Source organism: Erithacus rubecula (genome assembly GCF_903797595.1).
Source record: "Erithacus rubecula genome assembly, chromosome: 6".
In the NCBI taxonomy this organism is placed as follows: domain Eukaryota; kingdom Metazoa; phylum Chordata; class Aves; order Passeriformes; family Muscicapidae; genus Erithacus; species Erithacus rubecula.
In genome coordinates, this window is record NC_136688.1 from 26,164,486 (window position 1) to 26,184,590 (window position 20,105).

The 20,105-nt window shown below is 41.8% G+C and overlaps 2 protein-coding genes across 32 annotated transcripts in view; one reads left to right on the forward strand and one right to left on the reverse strand.

Moving 5' to 3' along the window:
- The window catches only part of NUMB (NUMB endocytic adaptor protein), a 91,309-nt gene extending 75,744 nt beyond the window's left edge, over positions 1–15,565 (forward strand). For 8 of the 25 annotated variants that reach the window (XM_079308013.1, XM_079308034.1, XM_079308036.1 and 5 more), the window contains 7 exons: positions 3,558–3,632; positions 5,514–5,654; positions 7,104–7,305; positions 9,447–9,749; positions 11,509–11,658; positions 12,489–12,632; positions 13,618–15,565. In XM_079308013.1, coding sequence (XP_079164139.1) covers positions 3,558–3,632; positions 5,514–5,654; positions 7,104–7,305; positions 9,447–9,749; positions 11,509–11,658; positions 12,489–12,632; positions 13,618–14,351 — 1,749 coding nt within the window. In that variant the 3' untranslated portion in view covers positions 14,352–15,565. The remainder of the gene's footprint in view (positions 1–3,557; positions 3,633–5,513; positions 5,655–7,103; positions 7,306–9,446; positions 9,750–11,508; positions 11,659–12,488; positions 12,633–13,617) is intronic. The other 17 variants (XM_079308033.1, XM_079308035.1, XM_079308037.1 and 14 more) reach the window with 5 other exon arrangements.
- Positions 14,699–20,105, reverse strand: part of PAPLN (papilin, proteoglycan like sulfated glycoprotein) — a 60,796-nt gene continuing 55,389 nt past the window's right edge. For 6 of the 7 annotated variants that reach the window (XM_079308006.1, XM_079308004.1, XM_079308009.1 and 3 more), the window contains 2 exons: positions 19,742–19,917; positions 14,699–19,213 (listed from right to left, as the gene is read on the reverse strand). In XM_079308006.1, coding sequence (XP_079164132.1) covers positions 19,038–19,213; positions 19,742–19,917 — 352 coding nt within the window. In that variant the 3' untranslated portion in view covers positions 14,699–19,037. The remainder of the gene's footprint in view (positions 19,214–19,741; positions 19,918–20,105) is intronic. The other variant, XM_079308007.1, reaches the window with a different exon arrangement.

Genomic DNA, 20,105 nt, shown 5'->3' on the forward strand with positions numbered 1-20,105 from the left:
TTAGCATTGAAAATGCTTTTTTTTCAACTTTAAATAAAAATGAGATGTCTGTTGATAGCTCCAGGTTAGGCTTTTGTGGTTATCAAATAAGCTGCCTTTTTAGGCAGCTCCTTTTAAAACTAAAGCTTTTCTGTTGCAATGAGTAGTAGTACAGATTTGGTGATCTTTGTCATATTTTGCCTCCACGGAGTATGTGTATTTCTCATCACACAATGTTTTATAAAATGAGAAATTTTCTTTATATATACCTCAGGCTCCAGGTACATCTTAGAGCTGTGTCCAAGTCCTGGGATAGAATAAAATATACTAGGCAGAAAAACTAGAAACAAAGTAAAAGTATTTTAAAAATATATTACTGGGCAACTTCTGTTCTGGCATCCTTAATACCTAGTTTTCCACCTTGCAATATGGCAAGGTATCAAAGCAGCCACTTTTTGTTTGGTGGATGCCCATCTCTAGGGCACTGCTAGTTTGCCAGTGAGGTTTCTGTCGTGCCTGACCTGCCATGGACCTGCTTTCTCTTCCAGCCTCTTTGTGTTAGGGTAAGTGCCCACTGCCCTTCTGGAGGTGTCTGAGGACTCAGAAATAAGCCCAGATAATGAATCTCGTGCTGGAGCAGATAACTGACCTCCCCAGAAGTGCTGAGCAGTGAGGTTTCTATCAGTGCTGACTCAGCACTGACAAGTCAGGCTCCCTGGAGTCGATGCCACACGTGGCTCTCCTCAGGCAGTGCTGTCATCTAAAAGCTCTAGATTATGAAGACAAGCTACTGATCTGGATATCTAGATGAGTCCCTTGGTAGCAACATTCCAGAGCATCCTGTTCCAGTGGATATTGGCTGCTTGCTTTAAGTATTTCTGCGTGGCGTTGCCTGTACCTCCCAGCATTTGTTACACAAGCTGCAGTCCTGCATTGGAGTTCCCTTCCTGTGCAGTATCTTGCAGCATCTTGCAGCTGGTCTGATCTTTGTCCAGTATGTGCCAATAGTGCAAATGCTCCTGTCTACTCTGTAATCACAATTTACTTGCCCATAATGGAGTAGTACTTTGATTTGTATATCCAACAGAAACTGAATTGGAGGAGCATGTTCCTTTATAGATCACTGGTAGGCACAGATAAGCTGAGAATTCGGTAAATGTAAAAATTATTCGTTGTCCAGCAGTAGTAGCAGTGGGTTTGGGGTATAGACTGTAAGGATAAGCTCTTTCAAAGCACTGCATCCACCATAAATATGGAAGAAGGAGTTAGGTGATTTAAGTGAGTTTTCTTTTTCTCTTAGTGTAGCAAACCCATTTTTGGTTATCTTGCACGTGGAACCCAATGTTTCAGTGGGAAAAGAAGGCTTATGAAGCTCTTCAGCATTTTTGTTTTATTCTGAGAAACATGAAATTCATGTGTTAGCTGTTTCTAAATCCTCATTTGGTAAAATAGTGAGTGAGGAGTAGCTCTGCTGAAGATCAGCATTGTTTTATGAAGTACCCAGCTCAGTTAAACTTGCTAATACAAACTTCAGGAACTGTTCACAGTTTCTGTAGGAACAAGGTTTTTATTGTCTGCTGGGGAAAGATGTATCTCTTAATCTAATGATGGCAGTCTAAACCAAACTGTTGCCTGCAGGCATTATATTCTCTTCATTGTTTGTGTTTGCTTGAAATCAAGATTTTTTTAGAGTTATGGCTTATAAGCAACTGATACTCTTTTTAAAGCAGTTCAAGGAGACAGACCATTTCTTTTGGAATTAATAGAGGCTTTCAGGCTGTGGAAGCTAGCTGAGAATTGAAAATACAGACTATATTTTGTGGGTATTGATACTGCCTTTCAAAACAAAACATTAGAAGTGACTTTTATATGCTGCAGTATTTTCTAACACATATGATGGTAAATTTAAGTCTATCTTCTGTTGTGAATTGCACTCTTTCCTTTAGGCATTCCAGAAACTAAATTAAACATTCTCTGGGGTATCCAACAGGCTGGATGGTCATTTAGAAACTTGCTTCTGCAAGCACTTCTCTGTAGCTTGCTTTCATGCTGTGCTTATTTTCTCTCCTTTTTTTTCCTTTAAATGCTCTTCTGTGCAAGTCAGTGGCATTCTCTGTTCTCACTAAGCTTTTTGAAAATGCTCAGGATGTCATTGCTGCTTCCGAAATCAGGACAGATAGTTCCTCCCCAAAAAACAAACAGAAGTTCTGCCAGCACCTTTTTCTTCACACTTGCTGCTTTCTCTGAGAATGAAACTAATGTGATGTAATTGGAGACTTTTCACTCCAAGATATTTCATTCTTGCAGTGTTGAAATTGGTGTTGCAGACATGGAGCATGCAGTAGCTTATGCCAGAATGGATTCTTGTTCCATTACTTGCTGTAAGAATATAAAGTATATACATCTGCAATAAACTGTTAAAAATTATAAAATAGTTGCAATTCTAGTTTGAAGCCACTAGTTGAAACCCCTTAATCTTTTTTTTTTTTTTTCACTGTTGTTGTTTTCTTCACTCCCTGCAGTGGTTTCTGGTGGATGCCATTAGCAGCCACAAACTGTGTAAACCCAGTGCTTCAAAACACATGAAGAGAATATTTTCATAACTGGCTAAAGTAGGGGGATTGTGAATTAAAGTGACATACTAAAAAAAAAAGATATTAGTTTCTAGTAGCAGTAGTTCTCTCTAACAACCAGCAAAATTACATTGACCTATTTTCTTTTCAATGAATTAGCTTCAGAAGAATATTGTGTTTATACTGTTTTCTGTAACTTTCCCTTGAAAAGTAAACAGCCTAGAAAGAATCTGTAGTTTAAGTGGCTCCTGAGGCCTTCCTGTGTTCCCCACTTTAACTTAGCCTCAGCTTGTGGCAGCTGAAAGTTCCCACAGTCAGGTTTTGGATAAAAGCCAGACCACTCTCCGCTGTGTCTGCCTGCCACACACCACTGCTTTTTCTAGATATACACCAAAGGGTTAAGAAATCCTATTTTTATACCTCTCTCCCAAGATAAGACATTTAGGTCTTAATAAATTAGTGAAATGTATTTGAGTGATTAATCTTAGCATTAAGCTTATGAGCTTAATAAGCTACACAGTAACTGATGATTTTGGGGTGCTTTTAACACTGGTTTAAGGTGATGCCATGATTCTGCCATAGGATATTGGGGCAGAGTGTAGGGTGGTGGAAATATCAGGTAAGAATTTTCCTATATTTAAACTTGTGCTGAAGAAGCTACCTGTGGTGTAACTCCTTATGATTGAGTGTCTTCTGACTCTAGTGGAATTCTTCACCCACTTGGTCAGTCTTGAATTCTTTACTGTCAGTGGATGTACACCTTATTTCTGCCTCACCTGTCCTGTGCCCTCTCCCCATCCCCACTACGTGCTATTTCTGAAATACTGGCTTTGGCTTGGTTCTCTTAATGTTTTGCAACTTGGATTGAGCTTTGGGCACCCTACTGACCATGGACTTCATCTACACTTAATGTTATAGTTCTTGGAGAGGGGAAGTGGGAGGCAATTGGCTGTTGGCATAAAACTGTTTTGTTTTGTTTTTCTTTCTTTTTTCTTTTCTTGAAAGTCTGGGAAGAAAGCCGTCAAAGCTGTCCTGTGGGTTTCGGCGGATGGACTCAGAGTTGTAGATGAGAAAACAAAGGTTAGACTTCCCTGGGCAAAAGCTTTAAATCTCTCTGTAATAATGTATGTGTTATATCTTTAAATGGACACCAATCTTTACTGCAAATGTTGGCATTTGAAAGGAGGACTGAAGTGTGTAGTTTAGTTTAATAATTTCTTGTTTTGTAAACATATTTACGCCTGATACTTTTTTTCCAGGTTAATTCCACACTACTCTCAAGGCATATTTTGTAAAATATGGCAAGTGTAGCACAAGCTTGGATATATATTTTTTGTTGCATTTGCTGCAACAAGCATTTGTTTTCCTGATAAGTTCTGTTGGCAGTGAACTTGAAGAGTCTTTGGACTTTGTTCTGCACCACTGCAAAAGGTTGCAATAGTAATGCATAGGCAAACTCACATATATATATATATATATATATATCAATATCATTTCAAGTTCATCAAAATCCTAGAATGGATCTGAATGCACAAGAGCTCCCAAAAATGCAATGAAGAGAGTAAATTAAATAGGAAGATTGTAGCTTCAGGCTCAAACTAAATAGTAACTGCACATATCAAGTTTAATAGTCTTTAATCAAAAATGTTGGTCTGAAGTGTAAAACCAATATATTTGTGGTATGATTCTAGATTGTTTTGCAGTTTTTTTATTGTGAAATTACAATTTTTTATTATGAATTAGAACATGGTGTATCACCAAGACATATGTATCCAAGTAAGAGCAAATGATTCTTGGCTTTATGTAGATGTAGATTAGAAATAAGAGCTTTAGTCTTACCACCACAAGTGCCCTAGAATTTTAAAAGATGGCATGGCTATGAGAAGAGTTTGTCAGTCTGAAATAGTTTGTTTTATTTTCATATCAATTGACACTTACTTTTGTCAGCCTAAATTTAAGATGATTTCTCCAAGCCAAAACTGACAGGCAGAGGTAATTCATATCCCTCTGGAGTGCAACTGCCTGTCAAACATCTGCTTGTGGTTAGACTTCTCCAGGGCTGCTGTACTGGTATGGCTCATCAGAGCTAAAGTTGCTGTCTCTCAATAATTCACTTTCTAGTACAAACATACTGATGTGAATGAATTCAATCTACTGATTGCCTCATGTAAAGGTAATAATACGTGTATTATTTTAGAAATGTTGCTGCATATATGTAATATTTTCAAATTGAATTTTAGTAAGTTGTGCAGATTCTGAAGGTAATTAAAAGTATAGCATTTAAAAAGAAAATAAACTATTGCCTCCTGGTGGTTGAATACATCAGCAGAGGTGCCAAATACTAGCCACCAACCAAATGAAATAATTTGAGAAAAAATATTAAGAAACTAATTTTTAATGAGGATGTCATAATCTTAAGATGCACTGTATCCATTTTAGAAATATTTCTCCCATCTATGGGATTAAATAGGGAACGTTTGGTGCTACCAGTGCTGCTGGTGCTTTTCCCTGGCATCCCTGCTTAGCTGATTGGGAGATGAGTTTTGCCCTTTGTGTAGCAGCTGCAAGACCTTTTCACTCTTACAGACCTCTCCCCTAAGTTTCAGTGTTGTGTTTTAACCACAGTGAAAACATTCTGGTCCCAAGATATGGAGCTGCTGTAAAAATAAAATAATGTCTAAAGAAGAGGCCATAGGAATTCATTGGGTTCCTAAGTTCTTAAGTGGTGCCTTGGCACACCTCTGCCAAAGATGGTGGTGAAGAATGTCATCTCTTCTTTTTGTTTCATACTGGGAACAGATTCTGAATGATGACTGATGGCAGATAACTGCAGCCACATCAGTTTATCACCTTTTTAGTATAACTCAGTTTTGTGCAGTTACTCCTGACAATGACTTGTTCAAACGTTTGGCTTTCTTTCCTCACATTTCTTTTATTGTGGGGGGCATTTTTTCCCTCTAGGATCTTATAGTTGATCAGACAATAGAGAAGGTTTCATTCTGCGCGCCAGACAGGAACTTTGACCGGGCGTTCTCATACATCTGCCGAGATGGCACAACGAGGCGCTGGATCTGCCACTGCTTCATGGCTGTCAAGGACACGGTAAGCTGAGCATGCTGTGTGGCCAGCTCTGCCAGCAATTTGCTGGAAGTAAAGGGCAGAAAATGTGAGCACCTGGAATAGTGCAGTATGTTTTGACACCTGCTGAGATATTACTTAGTTCTTGTAAATTATTTTAATTCCAATTCCCTGTATCTGAAATATTTGCCATCTCTCTCTGGTGCTGTCTTATGGAGAGAAATGCTGCTCAGCCTGTGTGTAAAAGGAGTGCAGTCAGCCTCAAATAATCTCCAGCAGAAGGGAACTACTCTTCTAAGAATAGACAGAAAAATTTCTCATCTGAAAATGTTTACAGCCAAAAACTGAACCAGCAATGACAGTTTTCCAGGATAAAATCATAGTGAGTAAATACAGACTGGTTATGAATGCAGTGTCTTGTATGTGAGTGTTATCTTGAATGAAAATTCATCTAAATGCTAAGAGATGGAGCTAAACTGAATTAAATTAGCATTCTCTTTGCTTCTGAGTAACAAAAGTGTTTTCAGTAGCTTTAAAATCACTTTCTTGCTGTGTAGACTTAGGTAAGTATTTAACTCCCTGATCTGACCTTCTCTTCTCTCTACTATTTGTTGACTCCTGGCTATATTATACAAAGTGCTTGAAACCTCATGCAGATTCACTGCGTGCACTCCCCAGAGCTGTATGTTCAGAGCAATGATGCTTGATAATTTATCATTTTTCTTTAAACAATGAAGTCAGAAATTCCCAGTCAAACTTACATTAGAGCTGGAACATTTCTGTTTTCATCTGTGAATAACAGCTCAATTCACTTACTGATTATGATGGATGAATTGAGCTACTGGTAGCAATAGTGCCTCTGATTCAGCTGTAGCAGCTGGGTTGCTGGACTTCTCTGGTTTGAATTTCCTTTTTACAGTTATTGGATTGTGGATTCTTTTGACCTGGTGAATAATGGAAGTGCTTTTTATTAAGTACTCCTAAATCTAACCTGTGCATTTGGTCAGGACCATTAAGAGGTGTGAGTGGTCACCATTGTACTTTTAACTTTCACAGGTGCACACAAGGGCAGTGTCTCCCTGAGCCCTCTGTAAACTTTCTCCAAGAACAGCATTTACCTGTGCTTTAGGACTTACACCTTAAGGCGGCCTCATGAGAGTTTCTTTGTGCACAGATGTATCTAGAGGCAAGGGATCAGTGCAGGCACGTTATCACACTGGCATCTTAGTAGCAGTTGAACTGAACAGATCATCCAACAATCTCCTTCATTCCTGGGTGGCCTTCTTGAACATGGTTTGTGCATCACAAGCTGGGAGTTTTTCTGTACCAGGTTTAAGGCTGAAATACAATTAAAACAGTTTTCTTGAACACCTTAATTAGATTAGTCTTGTAAAGGCAAGTTATCAGTTTGTGGTGCTTGAAGCACATGTATGTTTCTGTTCAGTCACCGTGATGCAATGTTGTCTTGTGCAGGGGGAAAGGTTGAGTCACGCCGTGGGCTGTGCATTTGCAGCATGCCTGGAGCGAAAGCAGAAGCGAGAGAAGGAGTGTGGAGTGACTGCCACCTTTGATGCCAGCAGAACCACATTCACTAGAGAGGGGTCATTCAGGGTCACTACAGCTACTGAACAAGCAGAGAGAGAGGAAATTATGAGACAGATGCCGGATGCTAAAGGTACGGGATGCAATTTAAACAATCATCTGCAGCGAGCAGAACCAGCACTGAGACCTCTGCGAGGATTGAAGCTTAATGTCCTTGCAAGAACTCCCTCTCTTGAACCTTTCTATGTTCAAATCATATTCCCAGACACTTGTCAGTTCACAAGATGAAAAATGCTCTTGAATTCACTCAGCATTTTCCCACATCTTCTAGAAAGGTGCAAGTGGCTTCATATGTGAAATCTGCTTCTGCTTTGTTTTGTCAGGTTGCTTTATGGCAGAGAACACCACAGGTACCTTACTAAAAGGCCTTACTAGAAGATTGTTTAAAAAATGCAACAAGCTTGCCAGACACAAAGTAATCATTTATGTAGTCTAATGCTTGTGGTAAATGAACAGAAAATTATATGTATGGAGTGTATATATATAGCTATACTCAGTGAGAGAAGAACAGATCAATCACAGAGAGCTTTAAAAAAAAAATCCAGAATAACCACTCCCTCCCCATAAAACACACAGGTGTTTGACTGACTATTAATTACATTCAAAATTAGTGACTGACTGATTTGAGAGGAGATAACATGGACTGAAATTAAGTGAAAATAGAACTTCTTACTGAAGTTTTATTACAAAGCCTAGAGTTCTACAGCTAACAAAAAAAAGGTATTATAAATACTGTTTATAACCTGCTTCACAGTGAAGTCAGGCTTTTGTTTCAGAGCATTTCACAGCAAGTTTTATGTTGCCCCTTGATTGCAAAAGTTTAATCTTCGTTTTCATCATCCATCTGCTTGTTTCCATACGTTAGTTTTAGAATGTGCTAAATGAAGCTTAAACACAAGGCCTTTGTTACTTGAGGGCATGAGTCAAAGTCTTGACTCAATGAAGGTGTGTGAAATCCTTTCCAAGAAAGACTGATTAGAAAAGTTTCACTTGAATGAGCAGCTGCAACTCATGGGTACTGAAGCTTGCAAGACATCGTAATTAGTTCCTCCTACCATTCCAGCTCCTCAGAAATCTCTGGTCTGGCTCCTCACTTTACCAGACTTTTAGTTATTCTGCTGATATGTCAAAAAAAAAAAAAACAAACAAAAAAAACCCACCAAAATAATTGCTTTTTCTAAAATATTTGGAAAACAGTAGAGGTGAAATGAGAGTTTTGCCAGGATAGTGAGATTTCTCTTTGTTCTTCTGTGTTGATGAGGTGTGTTTATTGTCCCCAAAGCCAGTTCATTTATGAGTGAGAAAGTTCTCCTAGAGGTGGAAAAAGCTCCCCATTGCAATTCTAATCATAAGTGTCATGATTTAAACAAATCTTAATCCTACATTGCTGCCACTAGGCCTGTGTGACAGGAGCATTGTGGTGCTATACAAAGCCCTGCAAAATGAAGCAGCTGACTTTAAGTCAGAGGAGTTTCTACTGCAACTAACTCATGATTGGATAGTAATAATGCAGCTAAATGCAGTACAGAAGTGACACAGGAACTCCTTGCAACTGTGGTGTTAGCAAGGCCTGTCAGCTCAGAGGCGGGATCTGCCTTGCAGCACATTTCCCTCTACCTGTAATGTATTTCCTGGAGGAGCTGGGAGCTGCAGCCCAACCTGTTAAGTGCTGCTGCTGCCTTTGGCCTGCTAAGCTTGTGCAGTGTGTTTGGCTGCAGCTGCTGATTCTGCAGGGCTGGGAGGGTGGCTTTTAAAAGAGGGTCCTGGAGCTGTGTTCTGTTCCCTGCTGCTGCTAAGCTGTGCTGCCCTAAGTCACCTCAGTGACTACAGTTGGTAGTAATATTTTGTCCATGGTTCTGTGTGAGGGAAAGTAAAGGTCTCGAATACACAATACATTTTTCAGTCTAAACCATAATTTCAAGTATTATTAGAGATGAGATCTCAGGAACCACTAGAAAGAACCATATGTAAGGCCATCCTTTTTAGAAAGTGGCTTTCCTTAGAAAGCTGTGGAGCTTGGGTATGTCAGGTAATGCGGTGAAGACAATGAAGGTTTATAGAAATTGTGTTTCTGCTGTGCTATTAGAAACTCATTTGCAAGAGTACTAGTTATGCAAATTCCTGCAATTTCTCTTTTCAAAACAAATGGGAGTACAGGTAGGCAGCTCAGTGGTATTTTGCTTTACTCTTCTAACCTCACCCTGTTTCCTCCAGCAGTTGAAACAGAAGTGAAAACAGTAGCACCAGGTGCTGCACCAAACAATACTGCCCCCTCTTCTGGCTCACCAACCTCTCCTACTGCTGAAGTTGCTGCCTCTCTGGATAAAGAAATGAGCAACCCCCACGCTATCCCCCGGCGGCACGCCCCTATAGAGCAGCTTGCCAGGCAAGGCTCTTTCAGGGGCTTCCCCGCCCTCAGCCAAAAGATGTCTCCTTTCAAACGCCAGTTGTCCTTGCGAATAAATGAGCTGCCTTCAACAGTGCAAAGGAAGACTGATTTCCCCATGAAAAACTCAGGTAAAGCCAAATGGTTCCAGTGAAACATTGCCTTGAATTGTCTCTTCCTCCTTTCTTTCTCTGTGCCTTCAGGTAGCTCCTTACTTCATAGTAAATCCTTCTTCCTGCCTCATGTTGATCATTTATCATGAACAAACATCACCATGTCAGAAAATTTCTGCTGTGGGAATAGGCAAGAGTTTCAAATGTGGGGTTCTCATGCAGAGGGCAGTTGTAATTGCTGTCTGAAGTACTGGAGCACAGCTTGAAGTGTTCCAGGAATGGGTGTTGGAGAATTAGTAGGTTTTGGCTCTTCCCTCTGAGTCACTGAACCAGTTCTTCCACTTACTGTCAGGGCATCCTGAGACACAAATCCCTTCGAGGCCTTAACCACTTGTCTTGGGATCATGTGATGCTGTTCTGCAATCTGTCCTTCTGCCTGTCTGAATTCTTTTTGGGAGCAATGAATTGCTTTTCATGTTGTATTAAGAGAACCTACCTGTTCAGGTGGTACAGCTGGCTGTGTCAGTATTACAGTGGTAGAGTTTTCACATGATGGGGTTTCTAAGAGTCATCCCAACATAAACTTCTGAGTTGCTCATTACCTTGCATAATGTCCTTGATTTCCCTTAGCTAGGTGTTATCCTTCAGGCCAGCTGTACTATCACTGTTGTACCAGCAACAGAGTTGGTTTTACTGTGGCAAAGCCAAACCAAACAAAAATACTTAGTCTGACTTCTTTCATAATCCTTGTTGAGTGACCTGTGCTTTATGACCAGCACTGAGCCAATCAGTTTTGCAGTAATAGTGCACTGCTCAGTAGTGACAGTCACTGAGCCCACCACAATCTCAATTTTTCGTGATTCAGAACATTTCTGATGCATGTTCCCATATATGCCACTGCCAGTGCTGCTTACCGTCCCACTGCATGCACTGCATTGGAATATCCCTCAAAGAATCAATTTTTGGGCATGCCTCCCCCTGGATTTTAGATCTGGTGCATGTTGTGTGCAGACATTTTATGTTTCTTACAACTATTTTGTGCTTGATTATGCCTGTTCATGTCAGTTCTGTGCAATGACGGACTGATGATCGGTACTTTTGGAGAACACTGCCATTAGTAATAATGAGAACATCTGGCAAGCTGGCAGCTTTACTCCAGATGTTACATTATCCATATTATGCTGATGCTTCATTTAGAACTGAGCATCCATTTTATCTAAGCATTCAGCTTTTGCTTTTATGATTCTAGCACAGGAACTGGGGATTTCAGCTACCACTGAACTGGAGCAATCAGCACTAACTCTAGATTGAACTTGCCACTATGCATTGCTGTCAGTACATTTAAAGTTCATCTAGTTACTGTACAAGTAGGTAGTTGGAACATTTAATCATGAGTATTTTCATTTCACAGAATGCCAAATCGTAGAGCCAAACCCTTGAGAAATTTAGCACTTTAATACTGAAAGATTTGGATCTCTTCTTAAACTGCAGAAAACCCTTTTTATTTTCTGATATGAGCATCCTTTAAATCTGGAACAGTATCTCCTTGCCCTCTTGACATAATCACAAAATACATTAATGTGGTGTTCTATTTCAGGCCAGGTCTTCAATACTAATGTAGGAAAAAAAAAAAAATAAAAAAAGCTGTCATGCAAATCAGTAGCAGGAACATGTAGGACATAAGGGAACAAATTATATTTCCATTTCACATTGGTAGTTGTAAATTGTTTCTGTATCCTTTAAACTTTCAATTTAATGAATTCTGTTTACATTTTAGTCCCAGAGGTAGAAGGGGAAACAGACAGCATTAGTGCCCTGTGCTCTCAGATCACCAGTGCTTTCAGCACACCATCAGAAGATCCTTTCTCTTCGGCCCCCATGACAAAACCAGTGACAGTAGTTGCACCACAGTCTCCTGCCTTTCAAGGTTTGTGATTTCTTTGGGTGCTGGATGAGGCTTGAATGCACATAATGTTGCTTTCCAGTAACACATGGTCTTAATTTCTTGTGCAAGTCCTGTTACCAGTATTTTGGGTGAATGCATCCTGCTTTATTCATCTTGTCTGTTTAATTTTTCTGTGGTTTTGTTTTTAACAATTAGTTCATACACCTACCACACAATAGTTACCTATAAAAGGGACTGGCTTTGAGGTAATGGCTGTTTTATCATTCTGCCTCCTGAACTGCTTAGGAGTGTGTCATAGGAACCAAATCTGGTAAGGGAAGGGATTTTGTGCCACCATGGTTGCTGTTTTTTACACAAATTCTTAGATAAGGTGTGGAAAAATGCCAGCTATAGAACTCATAGCTGCCATTAATATTCACTTCATTGCTATGCCTTTATAGAAGTTGTGTGAAAAAAGAACCTTTCCATGTTAAATGTAGTTATTGTTACTTTGTATCTACAAAGTGTTCTTTTTTTGAATCGAAAATTAACTGTACAATAACTACTGGTGAGCTGTATCTCTTCCTTATAGAAAACAAAAAATTTAACTTCAGTCAGTCATCAGAACTCAAGGCCTCCCAAAGGACATCAAAATCCACCATCCCATGATTCTCTTAACAAGTGTTGGCTTGTTGAAGTGAAATTTACTACCTTTATTGTCAGTTCAGTTTGGCTAATTACACAAACTCCTGTCATGTGGAAGTGTCTAAAAGTGTTGTATGTTGATAGGTATGACCTGGCCCACTAATACTCCAGTCACGTGCATGCCTTGCATGAATTAATTGCACTGATGTTGTCTGCTCCCATTTTAGTTAATGGCACTGCCTCTGCCTTCTGTGTGCTTGCTGCTAAACCATCCCAAGCTGCTGTAGTGTCCACAGCTATGCCAGTTCGTGAAACCAATCCTTGGGCTCATGCTCCTGCTGCTAATACTGGAGCTGCAGCCGTGGTCACTGGTAAGACTGGAAGTAGATCCGGTGCATTGCTATAAACTTGGATCAGAAGCATAATTGAGCCCCTGAGACAATTGTCAGTGCCACTTAATGGCAAGTGGAAGGAACAGGAACAAAAGCCGGAAGTAGTAGCGTTTTGCACGAGTGGATGGAGGGAAGCGATGAACTTGCTGGTTCTAGGTCTATAACCTGGACTGATTCTTATTTTGGCAGCATTTTATAAAATCAGTGCTTAAAAAGGAAGTAATGAAGTTGTATGTGAGTTTGTGTGTATAAAAGAGGAAGAATCTATGTGTACCCAAAATAATTTTTGTGTGTTCTTTTCACTAACATACATAAGGAGGGATTAAGTTGGTTGCTTAAAGTCATTAGAGGTTCATTTCTTCTGTTTAGTAAGTTTAGTCTGTCCCTCCAGGCCTTGTCTGCACTGTGTAAGGTGAAATGACTATTACCCATGTGGGCACATGTGCTAGAAGGCTGCAATCTGAGTTACTTCATTTCATGGTGTAAGTGCCACTCCATGAGAGAAACTTTGCTAGTGAAATAGTAGGTTCTGCTTGGCCTTGTAAGAGTACCAGACTTTGTCTTTAAAACAGTTTATTAGCCCTTTGTGTTCCAAGTCCAGCAGTCCTGAGCTGTGCATTCAGAAACTGATACTCCCCAGTTTGGGGGATTAGTGATTATGGACTAGATCATTGCCACCAAGTTATGAGTGCAGGCAGCAACTTTCCTGTGTACCCTAAAGTCTTAGATGTCTGCTATGAAGAAAAATCCCCATAAATCTGCTCTTACCTACCTCATATTGACGAATGTCTTCCTAGAACAGAACAGTACAGTGGATGCATAAAGATGCTTCCAATGGTGGGAGCATCTTTCAGTCATGGCAGGAGGAGGCCTGTGTGTTCCTCTGTATACCCTCCAGTCTTTCTAGCCAATCAAAGGGTGAGGAGTGGAAATATTAGTGACTTGCCCGTGCTTTCCTTCCCAGGCACCGAATGGAGCAGCACCTCCTCAGGTGCAGCCTCACCAAGTCTCTTCCAAGGAAATCACAGACGTACTCCCTCAGAGGCAGACCGCTGGTTGGAAGAGGTCTCAAAGACTGTCAGAGCCCAGCAGCAGCCAACCTCAGCCCCAGCGCCACAGCCACTGCTCCAGCCTCCTCCAGCAGCTCCAGCCTCCCAGTCAGCACCAGCCTTCCCAGTCAGCACCTTCATTGCGCCTCAGCCTGTGCCGGTGGGCGTGGTACCGCCCATGCAGCCAGCGTTTATTCCAGCCCAGCCCTACGCTGTAGCAAACGGGATGACCTATGCAGCCCCAAGCGTCCCTGTGGTTGGGATCACACCTTCCCAGATGGTGGCCAACGTCTTTGGTACTGCCAGCCACACTCCAGCGGCGCACCCGCATCAGTCCCCGAGCCTGGTGAAGCAGCAGCCGGCCCCGCAGTACGACAGCAGCAGCAGCAGCGCCACTGCCAGCCCCTTCTTCCACCCGCCCGCGCAGCACAACGGCTCCGCCGCCTTCAACGGCGTGGAGGGGGGCAGGTGGGCTGCCGAGGACAGGCCAGCGCAGCCGCCCCCGCCCGCGGCCGCGCCCGCCCCGCAGGTCGATCCCTTCGAGGCGCAGTGGGCGGCTCTGGAGGGCAAGGCCAAGCAGCGCACCAACCCCTCCCCCACCAACCCCTTCTCCAGCGACCTACAGAAGACGTTCGAGATCGAACTCTAAGCGGTCCGTTGTACATTAGGATAGAGGGATAAAGGGAGCAGAGGGGACTGTTTCTGATCAGTTTGCTTTGATAATCCCAAAGGTCCCTTCAAACTAAAATGGGTTAGAAAGAGGGAGCAGTTACGGGGAGGATGGAAACACACAGAGAATTTAATGTGCAGTTCTTAAAAGGAATCCTGGAGCCACCCCGGTCTGCATTCCCTCCTCTCTTGGAAAGCTGGAAGTCAAATGGAGCAAAGAAAGGCACCCAGTCCCAAAGCCTGTTCTGCAGAAACATCAATCATCTCACAGAAAGGAAGGCAGATGTTTGTACCTGTGTCCTCCTGATGCCCTGCAAGCCCTGGATGTTCCCCCTCAGGGAAGAATTGGGTAGGGTGGGGGGTGGATATGGGTAGGATGTTGTCACCTTAGCAAAAGCTAGGTTTGTGGAAAAAGTTGAGCTTCCATTTTGAGTAACAAAGTGAATATTATATGTAAAGAATAAAGTAAAGCCAAAATCTTTATTTTTATGCATTTAGAATATTTTAAATAGTTGGATATTAAAAGCTGTATGAGTTGTAAGTAATCTTGCCAAAGGTTAAAAAACAAGGGGGTTGGATGTAAGAAATTGTACATAAGATTGATTTATCGCTGATTCTTATAGTAAGTAATATTGGGGGGGTGGAAAAAGGGGCTCTAGCTTGTTCTTGTATCTGTTCATTGTAAGTAGCATATTGCAACAACAATCACAACCAATAAGTCATTATATCGTAGTTTAAATAAAGAAAATTTAAGAACAGTATTGCCATGGTTTGAAAACCATGGGGAGAATTTACTGTTTTTTATTGGAATCAGTCTACATATTCTATCTAGTATGGATTTTTTTCCTTTCATATATTGCTGCAGTTTCTTTGTCTTAATCTATTGGTTCTAACACTACTGTGACAACTTACTGTCATCATATCTACATCCTGGGGCTGCCTGGGAAACCATTTTATGTTTGTCTGTCAATAGTTCTTAGAGGTTTTTAACTTTGGTTTTATTTTTTCCCACTGATTTGTGAAACCTTGTGGTTAAGGCTGCAGCTGGTCCAGGTTCTGCCTCTGGTGACTTGTGAAAACCATCTCATTTTAACTTTACTTTTAAACTTTGGCCTTACAAGCAAATGTAAGTTATATATATTTGTACTGATGATTTATAATCTGCTTTAACAGAAATAAATGTTGGTGGTAGAAGCACCGTCTGTAAGAGATTTATTTCCCACCGTACTTCAGTTTTCAGCATTTGCCCTTCTGGGTGTCTTCTGTCTTGTAAGGTGAATGTGGATGAGCACTGCTTACCACCTATCAGCTTAAGAATAATATCTTAATACCTCTCATTTTCTACAATGTATTAGGGTGTATTGAACTTTAAAACTGAATTTCAGAATATCCTTGTGACGCATAAACACTTAAAGCTCTAAAGTAGAAGCCTTTACTGAAAACATCGGATTCTGAGTTTGCAGGACTGGATTTTCTGTCACTGAATATTTACAAAGAGACAAAGATGAGGACAGCAACATTCAGTAATGGCAAAAAGGAAAACTCTTTCTTTCCCCTACTATTAAAAAAGAGCCATATGATGAGATAATAATGTATTTTCAACTCTTTTCTGTTCTTTCAGTGAGTTAATATCTACCCTGTTAGTGTGCCTGGTTCTTACTGCATCCTTATGAGCACCATGTCAGTTTAGATACAAGGAAAGAAGTCAGACTGCATAACCCAAAGGGGAAGAAGTGCTCCCTTTGTTGGCCCTGGATTTGACCTTGCCAGCAGTTTCCATTTCCAGGAGAGTCTTACAGTGACAGTCTAGAAAACTACAACTTCTGAAATTACAGATTCTTACCTGTGTTCAGTATGGTATGAATAGTAATGCAAACAATCTCCCTGTGGGATTTGAGTTGGTGTTGACACTTGTTCCATCTTTCAAAAAGCAAGCAAGTATTTACAGACATTTATACTGGGAAAGAAAGCAATTAGTTATATTCACAGTAAGGGCCCCAAGATGAAGCTGAAAATAGCCCAGTATAGCTACACCCTTCTCCTGCCCTGGAGATAATCACTCCCTACAACCCATTGTTTAGGGAAGAAATTTAACATTTTGATTCTCACCTAAAAAAGTAACCCTTGAGTAGGTGATTAAGTGGTACTGCAGAGGGGGAGAAGCTGATCTTGTCAGAAGAAATGCAAAGATCCTTTAGTTAACTTGAGGGCTTGGATTGCCAGCAGGGAGCTGCATGCCTGTCAATCCCACCCTTACTGGCTGTGCAGCTGAAAGGAGGTCAGCATAAACTCTCCACTAGCCAGAGCACTTCCAGTGTTAAAGTCCTGCCCATCAGCGGGCATGGGGCTGTTACAGCCCTCAGCAGTCTGGAGAAAACACTTCCTGGCCATATCTTATATAACCATAGAGTTTAAATGACAGCTGACTACACAGAATATTTACATATTCTAAAAATAGAACCTCTGACATCTTAGAAAGGGATTTTATAGAACTGGCTCCTTACTCTGGGACAAAAGGGTCTGATGCTTTCACAATTGACTTGTAACCACGTTCCTGAGCAGACCCTGACTACACATGGAATGGAGGGGGCTTCAAAATGACTTAAATTTACAGAGTCTCTGATTACTCCTTGGTTTCAAAAGGTACACATCATATAATATACTAAAATGGTAAAATATCCTATACACACACACAGAGAAAAAGGTGATGATCTGTTAGATGGAAAAAATATATACAAGGACAAGTGGATGTTTTTAAGGCCATCTCATTGTTCTTAAATACCCAGTGATTTCTACTTCAAACATAATACTGTAATGCCTGCCCTGCATTCCAGCAGATGAAACTTTCCCTAATTAAATTAAAGGGTCTTAAATGCAAAGTAAGTATTTTTGTCTTTCTTAGCAAACTGAATCTGTCAGAAGGACCCAGCCCCAAGTAGCTGTGGCTGTCACCTGTCTCTGCTGTACTGGATTGCTTGTAGACTTCACTACTTGTTCTCATCCTAGAGCAGTGTGTCTGGTCCTGAACCATACCTGTGCTGATGAGAGTGCAGTCATTAGGTCAGTCATCCTTATTTTTAGGTCCATGAGAAGTAATTTATTTGGTTTAGAGTACAAACCAGCTCTAGGCTGTCAACCCTGGCAATTTACACCTTTGTTTTGCTGCTGCCTGATGGGTCCTGAGTCAGGACTGAAAGAGAGGAGAGTGGTGTGAGCACAGTTCTGAATCAGGTGCGTTTCTTAAAAGCCTTAAAGTAACACAAGTAGAACACAAAAGTAAAATAACCCAATCCTCCATCCCCCCAACAAAATATCAACATCTACACACCAGTTTATAGCTACATCTATGCAAATAATACATGGTTAATGTTGCTAATAATGATGATCAACCCATCCAAATCTAGAATGAGGAAGAAGGGGCCTGTCAGGGCTGATGCTAGGGTAAAACAGTAGTATGGAGGCTGTAAAAGAATCCTTTTGCTCAAAAGTTAATTCCATTTTGAGATACTGAAGATATCTAAGGGCTTTTCCTGGTTTAATGTGATACAATCATAATACAATCTCACCTCCCCACCCCTAATGTCAGATTTTCAGAGCCCCAGATGCATGTTTGCTGCCACTCCGTGTGGATGCTTTTCAGCTACAGCTGCTCTGTATCTGGAATTCCTAACTTGTTAGCCTGTAGAGCCAGGCTTTGCTAGATTTAACTGAGACTAGAGCAGATCCTTGGGAAGTTTATTCTACAAGTGAAATGCCCCTACACTTGTATTTCTATGTGTTTATTATTAGCTTCTGGCCAAACACAGCGCAATGTCAGAACAGCACAGTTCTGGCTCAGGGGAAGAAGATTACCTGCTGAGCTTTCCTAGCATGAGTGCTATTTAAACTGCAGCATCTCAGAAAAGGTAACAGTGTTGGTATACTCATCTAAACTACCCCTAGCATTCAGGAAGGGCTGAAAGTAGTTTTCTATTTTGTCTTAAGCTTTCTGTGAAGCATTGCTTCTGCATTTCACTCCAAAGCTGATTGCAGCCAAGCAGAAACCCAACTGACCCTACCAGAAATCTGTCTTAAGGTCTGCTAGAATAAAAGAGCTTCAGTAACATGACATTATAGCTTCATCCCGAGAGCCAGTAATCTCCTAGGACCTGAACACTAATTGTATATGCATCAAGCTGTTTCTCACTGCCAGAGTCCTTTGCATTTAGATGGAAAGTGCTTCCCAGGAGCATTTGTTCAGCAATGCTCATTGGAGAAACAAATGTTCATGGCTCATTAGTGCTTTAGTTGGAATGGTTCAGGCCCATCTTAAAACACTTCAGAGACTATGTGTTTAAGAGCACTTCTGTCTTGCTTATATGAAGAATTGGTCTTTCCCTCTTTGATGCTGGTCATCTGCCTTCTCTATTCACATCATCCTTACATCCCTACTATCCATCTGGTTTCCATGAATGACAGGAGGTACCCTTAAGAGATGGAATAGGTACAGCAAGGCATATGGGGGAAAGGAGTTTACAGTAAACCTGAGGGTGGTGAGTCTCCCACCTTGGAGCCTTTACACCCACTATACGCTGTTCAATTCACCCTCTTGCCAGCAGGGCAGAGTTCCTAGAACCGTCCCAGAGTGGAGACTCCAGTGTTGCCATCAGTGGCCGAGGGGTGGCTGTCACCCGCGGGGGTGCGGGGGGCTGCCCTGGGGGCGGTGGCGAGCGCAGCTGGCGCAGCAGAAGCTGGAATAGTACTCGTTACCACAGAGCTGGGCCTGCAGGATCAGCTCACAGTTGGCAAGGTGGGGCTGGTCCACGCACTCTCTGCTCAGGTCCACAACGTGACTCACAGAAGCTGCAGCAAAGCAAAGGGTGAACCAGCTGTAAATTTATCCTCAGATTGCTATTCCCTCCCGAGAGACACAGCACGTTCCTGCTTCCTCCACCCCACCACTTCTAAATTTAGTCCAACATCAAGAAGGAGATGATGAGTTTCAAGATGAAACAGACACCTCTGGTGAGATACAGGAGGAAAACGCAGTTTGCAGGGAGAGAGGAGACTACTCTACCTATCCTCTACGTAAAGATAACTGGATGGTGTACAAAGTCCAACTACAAGTCATGCAACCAACTATTTGGTCAACCAACTATGGCATTTTGGCCTCGGGAAGTTAATTAGGCCACCAGTGCCCTGGTCAGGGGATGTTTCCAGCACCCTGCTTTTCTGTCCATGGAAAGCTGGGCTCCTGAGGCAGCACGACCCAGAGGCTCCTGCTGCTCCCCAGAGTCCAAGGCTGGAGCTGGACTGGCACACAATGGGTGTGGTAGTGGCCAGGGGCCAGGCACTGTGCTGGGAGAAGCAGGAAGACTGGGCTGTACTCACTGCTAGGCCGGTTCCTCAGCACCTTCACCTCTGAGCTGGCACTGACAGAGCTGCTGCTGCTGTAGGCACTGCACGTATAGGATCCCTCGTCAGCCTCTTGCACATTGCTTATAGTCAGGCTTCCATCCTGGGACAGGTGGATGTGGTGGCCATCCCCCCGCATGGGAACTCCATTCCTGTGGTGAAAAACAAAATATTTCACTATTGCCATCCATGTGTCCTAAAGGAGCTCCCTGTGCTCTTTGGAAAATGATGTTCTGTGAAAGGAGTGAATTTTTACAAGTTCAGCAGGAAGGGAGAAATCTTTTTCACAACCTGGCCCTACAGTTGGGTGGTAACATGAGCTGAGTCTGCATCCGTAGCC